The sequence below is a fragment of the Pavona decussata genome, unplaced genomic scaffold (genome assembly GCF_977016875.1).
Source record: "Pavona decussata unplaced genomic scaffold, jaPavDecu1.1 SCAFFOLD_137, whole genome shotgun sequence".
In the NCBI taxonomy this organism is placed as follows: Eukaryota; Metazoa; Cnidaria; class Anthozoa; order Scleractinia; family Agariciidae; genus Pavona; species Pavona decussata.
The window spans coordinates 380,265-392,227 of NW_028145550.1; the positions used below are offsets into that span (position 1 = coordinate 380,265).

General features: G+C 38.8%; 1 protein-coding gene across 2 annotated transcripts; it reads right to left on the reverse strand.

Moving 5' to 3' along the window:
• Positions 1–2,478: 2,478 nt before the first annotated feature.
• Positions 2,479–11,550, reverse strand: LOC146467159 (uncharacterized). 2 transcript variants are annotated; one of them, XM_085126121.1, is made up of 4 exons: positions 7,514–7,638; positions 5,290–5,361; positions 3,486–3,632; positions 2,479–2,894 (listed from the first exon to the last, which is right to left on the reverse strand). In XM_085126121.1, the coding sequence occupies exons 2-4, from the start codon at positions 5,354–5,356 to the stop codon at positions 2,551–2,553; spliced, it is 558 nt and encodes a 185-aa protein (XP_084982247.1). In that variant the 5' UTR covers positions 5,357–5,361; positions 7,514–7,638; the 3' UTR covers positions 2,479–2,550. The 2 variants fall into 2 exon arrangements, 1 of the variants encoding a protein (XP_084982247.1); XR_014867794.1 differs by lacking the exons at positions 2,479–2,894; positions 5,290–5,361; positions 7,514–7,638 and adding an exon at positions 11,455–11,550 and having other exon boundaries at positions 3,479–3,632.
• Positions 11,551–11,963: the final 413 nt, after the last annotated feature.

Consider the following 11,963-nt stretch of genomic DNA (forward strand, 5'->3'; position numbering starts at 1 on the left):
ACCATTTGCAAAGGCAGCGATAACAAAGAGGATGAAGAGACAAACAACCCAGGTAGGCTTCGTATTCATTTTCTTAAACTAAACTTGTTGCCTGCAATAAAATGCAATAATTCCATATTGTATTGTTGGGTAAATACCGCACAAGACGGGAGACTGGCGATAGTACGGCTTTGACGTCAATAAAGGATCGCTTGTTTCGTGTTGTCCTCGTTCCTCACTTGTTCAGAAGAAAACAAATGCAGTGGTAATTATGAATAATTGCCACTGCGGTTCTAATTGGGACACTATAAACAACTGAATTGAAAGAAATGATATAAACTAAACAAAAAACATTACAAATCCAAACTGACCCGAGTCAGAGAGGAGATTCGAACCAGGGACCCCGAACCTCTAACCACTCGGCCATGCTGCCTCTTTGAAACAAATGTAATCTTTTAGCAAGAATACCTTCACTAGTAAATTGTCATTTTTCCGAATTTCTAGAGCTAGTGATTATTACTTATGGCGGGAACTGATAAGACAAGCGAAGTATGATTAGTTCAGGGTAACCCAGCGGTTTATTTCGCTGAAAATCTGTCCGGAGGTCGCATCAGCAATTCGGATTTAATTTTGCCGGCTGAAAACATCGTCTCTTCCTTAGTAAAATGCCTCCCCAGACTTCCGTAACAAACGACATTTAATTTCTTTTGATTTCGAGGTGAAATAAACTGTCCCACAGAGTGCGCGATAAAGTCAGCTGTGATTTAAATTCTTGAAAGCTAACAGCAGCTTGCAAATTAGGTTAAAGGGATTGTGTTCCCTAAAACTGGAGAACAGAAACGACATTTAAAGTAGTTTTCTGCAATTTTTGCGCCGTTGTGTTTCCTTGGTGATTAACGTAACCCTCTGTGGGAACCAAAGTCACAATATTAAACGAATTTGTTTATTGTTCTCCTGAATATCAACGTGGCTCGTATTCTAGATTTTGCTTTTGAACAAAAGAGATCGTCTAGCTGCTTATGAATAGTCTATTTTCTCGATACATTTGAGTAAATAGAGCTGGAGCACCATCATGAAAATTTCCCTTCAACCTTCTGAAAATAAACGTGCACCTATATAGTCTGAACTTACCGCTTGGGGCACTTTTCAGTGTCTTAGATGTTAACCTTATCAAAACAACAGTGGGATCAAATAATCGAAAAGCTCATATTTGAGCAGGTTTTTCACCAGAAGTGCAAACAATATTGACACGGTATGTCTTTTTTAAAATGTGAGATTTATTCCCTCAGACATCGGAGTGAAGACTGACTTCTTCCGCTGTCTTAAAAGAAATTTCGCTACCGCCACTTTGAACGAACTTGCAGTACTTACGTTACTACAACAAAAAACGATTGTAATAAAATGGAATCTTGACTTTATAAGAGATGTCTAGATTGACAGGTAGAACTTCATCACCAGACAAAACAGTACAAGTAGATAGGACTAACAGAATATATATATTTTTTCCGATTTCTTTTCCATTTTCCCATGCAGCCACGCACCCAAATGTACCTTCCAACCAGGAATAAAGCCGAAAACGGTTTTAACTTTTTGGGCTGAATGTGTCTAGCTAAATATCACAAGGATTATTATTTCTGACATGTTTTGGTGATCCTCCATCCTCCACCACCACCTTTGTGACAATGGAACTTGGAAGGGGCTGTATATTACATCTCAGTGTTCCATTTGAGGCCCACAAAATTGAACGATGATAAAACCATTTGACGACAGTCGCGGCCATTTTGGATTTCTTGTTGTTATTCAAACTTCAGAAAATCGTCAAAATTCTCAATCAATAAACTATAAAACACGCTAAATTCGAATAAAACACACAAAAAAACTCCACCTACAAGAAAATTTCAATTAGGCCACCTTTGAGTACGCCCTCAATAATTCTGGAGTCCAGATGCTAGGAAATTCTAAGAGACCGTACCCAATGCTCAATCGGTTATTAACACCACATTTGATGGCAGGGATACGGAAAAAAAGACTATATTTAAAGTCGAGTGGCAGTGTTCAGTGATTGTTTTAACAATTGTGCCACATTACTAGCATGTTGAGTTGAAAATTGGTCCCACTTTACTTTGCCTCAACAGTCGTGATTGACATTCCCCCCCCCCCCCCCCCCCTCCTCCCATTCAGTACTGAGTATTATCACTTGTAGAAATCGAACTTTTTGATTCTCCTTTGTTCATAAATATTGTAAGAGGGAAGGGAAGGGGGGAGTGGGCGATATCAAGTCTTGGACTTCTGTTTGGAGCAATTTGGCCAGGATCAGTGCCACCGTGATGAGTTATCCGCGGTAGCAGGTGTTATTGTGAATCATAAAAACATGCTTACTTATCATACTGTCTTGACCAAAAGAAAATTTTAGTAGAATAAAATGTTGGAAAGTTCTGAAAAAAGGAAGGCAATGCCAAAATTGAGACGAGTAAATAGTTTTATTTGCTTCTTAAAATCTTAATGACTTGCACAAATTTTTAAGGGTTTCGACTTTTCAGATTTTAAGCTGACGATTACTCTTTTTAGTTTTCATGTTCTTTTTTTATATTCCTTTGCTCCTTGCTTTTTATCCTTAAGGTGCTTGTCGCGTTTTTTCTTCTGCTTTTCGCCTTTGTCGTGTGTAGGCGCTGGCGCTGGGGCCGGGGAAGGAACTGGATCTGGAAAGGGAGCCGGTGCGGGAACCGGTGACGGCATTGGAGCGGGTACCGGAGATGGAACCGGAAAAGGCATTGGAGATGGCATCGGAGAAGGGACCGGAGATGGAACTGGAGAAGGCGTTGGAGATGGCATCGGAGAAGGGACCGGAGATGGAACTGGAGAAGGCATTGGAGATGGCATCGGAGAAGGGACCGGAGATGGAACTGGAGAAGGCGCTGGAGATGGCATCGGTGTAGGGACCGGAGATGGAACTGGAGAAGGCATTGGAGATGGAAATGGTGAAGGGACCGGAGATGGAACTGGAGAAGGCATTGGAGATGGAAATGGTGAAGGGACCGGAGATGGAACTGGAGAAGGCATTGGAGATGGAGAAATTATAAACTGTTAATGGCGATTCAAATATTGTTAAGGATAACAAAGACAAACAAATCAGTGAAAATGTAAACGTGTATTGAAGGCGTTGGTTTTTAGTCCAAAGATCAGTGGTTCTAGTATGTCCCATTACTTCACATTAAAGCTAAAGAGGATATAACCTGGAGGGCAAATAGCACGACTGAAACTGTCTCTTGAGACTTTCTGCATGTGGCATATGACGTCATACGACGTGCTAATTACGTCATTAAAACTTCACAGCCGCCATCTTGAATCCGCCATCTTCAATTTCTCGGTACTAAATTGTTGCCGGATAAATTTAAGCAAAAGTCAAAGTTTGGGGCTGTTAATTGTACTATTACAGAGGTCATTGCGGACACATCCAGGAATAGGAATAAAGTCAAACCAATTGCATTAAAAGTCACCATTCTTACGTTTTTTGTATGGTATAGATGTCTGCTTGTCTACAATTCTTCGTATTTCTTCATCTCTCTCACGCTGATAATCCCCACTTCCGGTAGCCAAACCGGTCTCTATACCGGAAGCGGATACAAACTCCTCAGTAGCAGACTCCTCAGTAGCTGGTAGAAGCAAATAATTGTAGGTGTTCTAAAAACGTTTCACTCGGGTCTCGTTAATACAGAAATCATTGGGCGCAGTGTAATTATCTGCTGGGTCTCAGTGAACGTAGTTGCAAACGGTCAATGGGCCCTTTGCAGCTAACGGTCACATGGTACACAAAACACCTTGCTGGAGAGCAAGCTACGCACTGGGACATCCAAAAAAAAAGCAACTTCATCCAGTCAAATTTGAATTCTCTTTGTTTTAGATGTCCCAGTGCGTAGCTTGTTCTCCATCGATCTCCAACAAGGTGGTATTTTTTGTACCATGTGACCGTTAGCCTCAAAGGACGATCAACATGCTTATTCTCCTCAGTGTTCTCCATACATTTCTCATGAAGCTAGTTGGGAGAGATTGTTTTAACATCGCAACAACTTATCTTTAATGCGTTAATCATTTCCATTATTCTCATCATCAGCACCTTAATGTATGACCATATAGTGACATGTAAGAGGAAAATAGGTTCTTGTCACTATCGGGACTCAACTGATAAATTTGGGAATTTTTTTTTTCAGAAACTGCCAACTAACAAATCCTGGTAATTATAACCACCAAGCATTTTCCTTTAGGCTGAATGGGCTAAATATTATGTCACCCTACGGGTCACCTGTTAAGAAGGCGTTACTCGCCCATTACTAAGTTCACTTTCCTGGTGAAGCCTGACAACTGTGATTTAAGTATTCACCTGAAGAATCTTATGGATGTGACATATGTGAAATGCTATTTCTTTGAAATTCATATGAATGGTCTAATAAAAGCGAAATAATCTCTATTAATTTACAAAGCTAAGGCAGCCGCGAAAAGAAATCCCAAGAAATTCAGGCTTGGAGGCGCGGAATTTTTTTCTGTGACCTCTGCGATGCCCGTGCGGTACGTCTGGACATTTTGTAAGTCCGTATATAACTGTATCGTCAGAGGACGAGAGGATGCTTCGATGTCGCAGACTTCGCGGGTTCCAATCCCATTCCACCTCCGTTTTAAGTTTTTCAAAGGTCTCTCATTTCTTAATGAGGTCACCCACGGTTCAAATATACAGTGTTTCAGAATTTCACTTCAATCTCTTCAGCTAAAACGTTATATCACAAACTCACAAAATGACCAGCTCCCAGAAAATTACCACGAATAACAAAATCAATACCAACCAGACAACTCGATATTTAAGTGTCCAGAATGCTTGGACCAACTTTTACAATCAGAAATCAAAATTATAAACTGTTAATGTTAAATTCGTAAGAAATTAAACTACACACTTAATAAGTAGCTCTCAGGCTGTCACCAAATCATTTTTTTCTGGCCTATCAACGAAGTACATTTCCCTTATTCTCAATTACTTATATTTAACAATTATTCCAAGAGCGCGTTGTGGATATAACATGATAGATAGACGCGCCTAGTTGACTATAATCATTTCATATCCAACAAGCAATAGTGGAAAAATTGGTTTATCAAAAACAATCAAGAATGGTCCCTTTTTCTCGGGCACGATGCAATGGCTCATATACCATGGCCAATCAAATCCCTGGAATTGTATTATACAATGATTTATTTTTTTAATAATTTGTATTATTTTCTTTATATTAGTTAATAAAATTATTAGTTCAACCTTGCTATACTTACCATCTGCATAGGCAGCGATAACAAAGAGGATGGAGAGACAAACAACCCAGGCAGGCTTCATCTTCATTTTGCCTGCAATAAAATGCAAAAATACCAATGCTTATGCTTCAGTTATTATCTGAAATCTCATGGTTGTTGGCATGGTGTTACTTTGGATGAGTTCTGTTTGTTGGGACAGAAACAAAGAATCGTCCGTATGCGATAAATTTTGGTCACGGGAGCGGCCATTTATTGAGCATGGTAAGCTGGCAAAACCTAAATGTAGAAGAGGAGCTGGAAAGACAACATAAGGGATTATCCCGACAAAGATTTGGTCACATTCGAAAGCGGATTTTCGTCGAACCGTGGAATGGAGAGCGACCCATGTAACGAGGGCTCCTGGAGAAATACATTCTGAGGCCCCTGGGGTAAAGGAAAAAATGTGACAAATACCGGCACGTATCTGCAGGTGTAAAGCACATGAGTTTAGACTCATTGACAAGTAGGAACGTCTTGTAAAAGCTGACCCTTAACTTTTGATTTGTAAAGAGGAAAGTACATGAGAACACTTTTTGATCCGAATAGTAGTGGAAACAAAATCTTTTGATGGATAAATAAAAACAAAGCACTTGGTAAAAAAAATTGGCAGGCCTACAGAGGCCCCTCACTGTGGTTTGGCGCGAGTTGCCGTTACGCCTTAATGCCTTTAAGTTTCACTTCGGCCTTCGTGCACGTCTTTGAGCGATTTTGTCTCGCATATAGTATAAGGTATATACTAAGACAGGCGTGAGTCTAACTCGGAGTTGTTAAAAACAGTAGGATCTTTAATCACAGTCTTTTCCTTGTTGTAAAGTCGATCTCCTTCCGGCAAAGGTAACTACAGATAACTGATATTGTCTCTTTCAGTAGGCTAATTTACACGTAATAGTTTAATCGAGTCGATTTGGCCTAATTTTACAAAGAAAATCAGTGAGCGGAAGGAAATCGGCCCGATACAGACGTACGTATACAGACCCCGTGCTACGCCAACAGAACTAGAAAAGGTCCGACAATTTCTAACGTGTAAATTTCGCCTGTGCGATTGAACCAACTCATCGAGTCGATAACTAGTACGTGTAAGTTGTCCTTTAGATGACCCCAAGCTTCAAGGTACCTTTTAGATTTAGAAAGTAACTCCTTAGGAACGTCTTTTCTTGGACGATTTGAAAGTACTGATATCCTGCACTGCAAGTCTTTTGGATTGCTGAAAAACGAAAGTTCCCAAACCTCCGTAGATTTTATTTCGCTTTCCCGGGATGTGGAACCATTCGCTACCAAATCTAAAAGTCTTTATGAAATAAAAAGACAAAACATTTCCTAGCCCGGTTGTCTAAATAAACGTTATCTCATGAAAAAAGAAAGTTCCTATTTGAAAATTATGTATTCAAATTGACACGTTTTATTTGATCAGATAGACTGGGATTTTCCGACAAAAGATTAGGTCAACATGTGAATCTGACATATTTAAAATTATTTACCAAATATAACTGCATTTCTTAAGACTAAAATAAACATATTCCAAAATTATGTGTTCAAATTGACGCGTTGTATTTGATCAGATAGATTGGGCTTTTCCCACTAAAAAATAAAATTAACATATCTTTCTATTTACCAATCAGTAGCAGGTTACTTTTTAAAATCTAAATACTTTTTAAAAGACTAAACATATATTACATAAACCCATGCCAGTTAACACACTGTATTCAGCTGTTATTTGCCACAAGTATTTCAATGTTTCCAGATATGTCATTCCTGTCAACTCGATTAGTAAGAGGGCAGACTTGCGTACATGGTTGTGCGATTTTCAAGGAAATTCAATCTGATTTTAGCATGTCCGATATTACTGATAAGGAGAAACAAGTTGGTTGGAAATTACAATGTTTGACAAATTTCCTCGATCATTATCACCGATATTTAAGTTACAATAGTAACAAATAAAATAAAACACTTAACAAAATTCCTTAATCGCCGGGAGATCCAGAAATCTAGAGGAAAATCCCATATAATAATAGAGAGGCATGGTGGAGTGAGAAATGTGATTTTTGTTTTTAGCAGATATTTCTAAGGTTAGAAGGAAAGAAATTGCCACTCAAAGAGTCTTTTAAACAAAATTTGAAATGTTCATATCTCCGGCCATGAAGCTGCAGAAACTTTGAGACTAAGGTGTTGGTCAGCGCAATTGTTTGAAAATAACGCCTCCTTTAACTCACCTGGAAGACTCACCTGCTTGGGGCTACTTTTGAATATCTTCAAAAGATGTTCTTTGCAATTTGCAAACTAATCGAAACCTGCAATAATGAAAGAATACAAAACTGAAGATGCGAGACAATAATTCCGCCTTCAGCTGTTTCGCATCCTTTGTTGCTGTTTCTTTTTACGAAAGATTAAATGATTAGACGACGACAATGTAATTGTTGAAGCATACGAAAAGACTGCGGGTGATGGCAACATGGTATGAAAGGTTTCGTTCAACCGCATTGCTCTGGCTCTGGCAAGGACAAATACTCGATGAAACACAAAAAGTAGTCTTTATTTCATGATGATCTTAAATCTCGAGAATTCAAAACTGGAGAAAAATATCTGGGGAATGCAATTCAATTCCAGCGACCGCTTAAGCGAAGGATATAGATGGTGTTAAGAGAGGCTTGGTTAAAAAAAATTGTAATGCAAAACAACAGTGAGTATGAATTGGTTACAGAAAATTTTGGAGCAAAACTTCGACATTTTATAAGATTTGTTTTACAAGTTCGCGAAAATAATTGGGCGTCAGGGTATAACTCCGACCGACAATTAAAGGGCATTTACTTTTCATGAATAAACCAAAACTCGTCTTCATAGAGGGAATTACTTTCATATATAATTGAACATTTTCAACTTTATTAAGGGCAATTGCTTCTTGGTCACTATCAAGAGTTTTAAAAGAAACGAATAAGCTCTTTATTTTGAGGGTTGTTTGTTACTCCGGTAATTTGGAGCTTGAATACCAACAACAACGACAAAAACGTTTTTAGAAGAATACATAATAATGCCACCCGCAAATTGGGCTAAATTACAAGAGCTATTCGAGGCGCGAAAAAACTTAGGGTGATTTCTTTGGGGCGATCCGGGTCAGGATTTTTTTTTATTCAAGATTAAGATCACTCGGATCGTGTTGCTCCAAAGGAACAGGGTTTTAGTGCGCAGGATCAGTTATTGTGACAGCAGGCTCGGAATTTGCACTCGTTAGGGAAATCCAGTGGGAAAAGGCTTAAAAATTGGCATTTAAAAATGGGCAAGTAATTTATTTTAAGGTACCATATAGTCACCCACATGACCCTAATAACCCTTACCTTAACCCTCCATATAGTCACCCAACCCTCCATATAGTCACCCTTGCCTGGAAATGTAGGCTTTTGCATTGAGTGTTGAAGCGTTAGTACTTGAGAAACAAACCTTGAAGCAAGAACCGGTAACAGCAGGAAACTGAAATGAGCCGTACAAAATTTATATTGTTGTGACTAGAGTACTATAGGAAGGAATCAGAATCCTTTCTGCTCGCCAATCAGTAATTTGCAATCCACTTCAAGTGTTATTTTCATAACTGAAGAAGCAGAAACCAGCCGACAACGAATTAACAGATACTAAATTAATCCTTAGGGAGCTGGAGTTTTTTTACATTGAATTATAGAGGAATCGGTGACAATACAAATAAATAAATAAATGACCTTATTTAAGTGCGAAGTGTTTAGCACTGTGCACTATTTTTTTTAATACAAATTTTATTTTAATAAAGACAGTACTTACAATACTTATTCATATACATACGTACAGTACTAACTAGTACTACACTAATACAATACTAACAATATTAACAATGGTTACATTACTTACCATCAAAAAAATACTAATGCTACTTCATAATACTCCCCTCCCCCTCCCTCCAAAAAAAAAATCTACAATACGTATATGATTCCATTAATACCAAACCCAAGCGCAGAGCCGGTTTCTTATAAAAACACCCTTATAAAAAATTTAGAATGTTGCAAAGTCTAGGCACAGAGCCCATTTTTATTAAATTTGTCCATGCAATTGGTTTTAACCATATAAACTTTTCTGTTTCGTACTTAATTTTAGCCCTTTGTTTAAAGGTGGTTATGTTTGGTAATGTCTGATTTTTTCTGCAACCCCATACAAATGATTTAGCAATAAGCAACAAATAATTCAGTGAAAGCAAACATTATGGCCCGACATAATGTAATTTATATCGAGGCGTGGTGTTCACGTGATAATCCGGTGGAGGTGGGTTGTATCAGGTGCGGATAGCACCGTAAGTGTAGCCAATGAGCTTAGAGCAAATGATAAGCGTGGTTATGAAATAGAAATTTTGCCGAGGTAGTCTTCCTTCTTCTCCTCGCCCTCAGATTGAACAGTTCCCCAGAAATCTCTTTCCCACCTCCTCCCCATTTTCACCACCTGTTACGTTAACGTCTTTTCCTGATGCCTGGCCAGAGTCATCCCAGGCGAGATTTTGTCGCCCCATTTATCAACAGGAGATTGTACTTTAATTTTTTTTTTGCTGTTTTATGGGTTTGATAATTTGTTCAATTAAACTTGCCACAAACCGTGGCCAAATTTATGCCAACAAAGTTGTTTGTTATTCTCGCTTCTGGGAAATCTGTTAGTAACTGTGTTTTCAACAAAGCTCGCGCTTTAACTGCACCTTATGTTTAATGAGAACATGCCTCGATATAAAGGGAATTTTGCATATAGTATTCCGATCATGACATCTTGCAAAGTTAGGAGGAAGAATTCTTTTGTCAATAAGAAGAAATAGCATTCAAAGTCTTTCCAAAAACGTTGTACATTACTACAATAAATCAAAGTGACACTATCGTTAACTCGTGGATATGGCGATGGAAGTGGTCGTTGATGCCATGGGTTTAACTTAAAGTTGGCTTTAATTTAGAGAGATTGGCTACTGGATGCCGGGACCTAGCTGTGTTAATAAGCAACAGAGCACTGTCACTCAATCATTCTCATAAATATTCAATTGATAAAGAGGCTACAAAAATATGCTTGCTGAGCAAGGGGCATTCCATGTATACTTTAAGACAAAACCTCACCTTACCTGTTTCCTGTCGCTCGCCAATCATCTGGAGAGGAGATGGCTGATATTCAGGCCATGTCTAATGCTGGCTTCTGTTGATAACTGTGATAACAGATAAAAGGTCAAACTTCTTATCAGCCATCTCTTTTAATTAACAGAAAATTAAAAACTCAGTAGTGAGTAATGAATTATGAAATATGCACAGTTATTTATTTTTACAGTGCAATCTCAGTTATTTAAACCCTCAATTTTTCGACACCCCAGATTCTTTGAACCAGTAGTTGTTAATCAGTCTCTTGGATTTGTTTCAGTCAGATTTTACCTCCTATTTTTTGAACAAAATTCAGTTTCCCTACTTCCGTTGCCACTAGCTATAGCAGAAGCAATCTCCATACCAGAAGCTTCAGAAGCTAGTGGGGAAGAAAACGATAGCAGTTTTTAAGACCTCATTTTAACCCAAATCTCGGCAATACAAACATCATCTGGTGCAATGTAATTTAACGTATTAATCTTACGTCCCCGTTCAATTCAGCCTAGTGCCCCGCCCCGGTTCTTGAGCACGAGCACTAATCTGAACATAGCTTTTTGTCGGTTCCCGAGCAAAACTCTTGGCACCATGCCCAGGCACGGGCACTTCTTCCAAGAGGAGTACTCGGGTATCGTTCCCTGCGACAAGCACTGGCCTGAACCAGATTTTGTCAGCTCCCTCGCTTTTCCAACTGCCTACCTACGATGCAGTTAACAAAATGTTGGGCGCTAAATTGACGAACGAGAACACGATTGCTCCTTGGGCACCAAGAGGTCTGAACAACGTCATTTTAAGTGCCCGAACACATGAGCAAAGCACGGGCACCTAGTCTGAACAGGGTCAAAGTATATTTATATTATAAATGGTTAGAGCAACTTTTACAATCTGAAATAAGACTGCACTGAATTTGGCTGCTTATCGGCGACGTTTCCTCGTCTTGTCCTTGGGCTATGGCTGTGTTATTTCCTTTATATTAATTAATTAAAGTTTATATTAGTTAATAAAATTATTAGTTCAATCTTTTTCTACTTACCATTTGCAAAGGCAGCGATAACAAAGAGGATGAAGAGACAAAAAAACCCAGGCAGGCTTCATATTCATTTTCATTGACTAAACTTGTTGCCTGTAATGAAATGCAATAATTCCATATTGTATTGTTGGGAAAACACCGCACAAGACGGGAGACTGGCGATAGTACGGCTTTGACGTCAATAAAGGATCGCTTGTTTCGCGTTTTCTCTGTTCCTCACTTGCTCAGAAGAAGACAAATGCAGTGGTAATTATGAATAATTACCACTACGGTTCTAATCCACTGAATTGAAAGAAATGATGTAAACTAAACAAAAAACATTACAAACCCAAACTGACCCGAGTCAGAGAGGGGATTCGAACCTGAGACCCCGAACCTCTAACCACTCGGCCATGCTACCTCTTCGAAACAAATGTAACCTTTTAGCAAGAATACCTTCACTAGTAAATTGTCATTTTTCAGAGTATCAAGTGTGATTATTACTTATGGCCGGAACTGATTAGACAAGCGAA

What these genes read in the sequence shown, in the direction of transcription:
- LOC146467159 (XM_085126121.1), bottom strand. Translation starts at nt 5,356, where the DNA reads ATGAAGATGAAGCCTGCCTGGGTTGTTTGTCTCTCCATCCTCTTTGTT. An exon ending in TATCGCTGCCTATGCAGATG is followed by an intron (nt 3,633 to 5,289) that starts GTAAGTATAGCA and finishes TGCTTCTACCAG; the next exon opens with CTACTGAGGAGTCTGCTACT. An exon ending in ATCTATACCATACAAAAAAC is followed by an intron (nt 2,895 to 3,485) that starts GTAAGAATGGTG and finishes TGCCATCTCCAG; the next exon opens with CGCCTTCTCCAGTTCCATCT.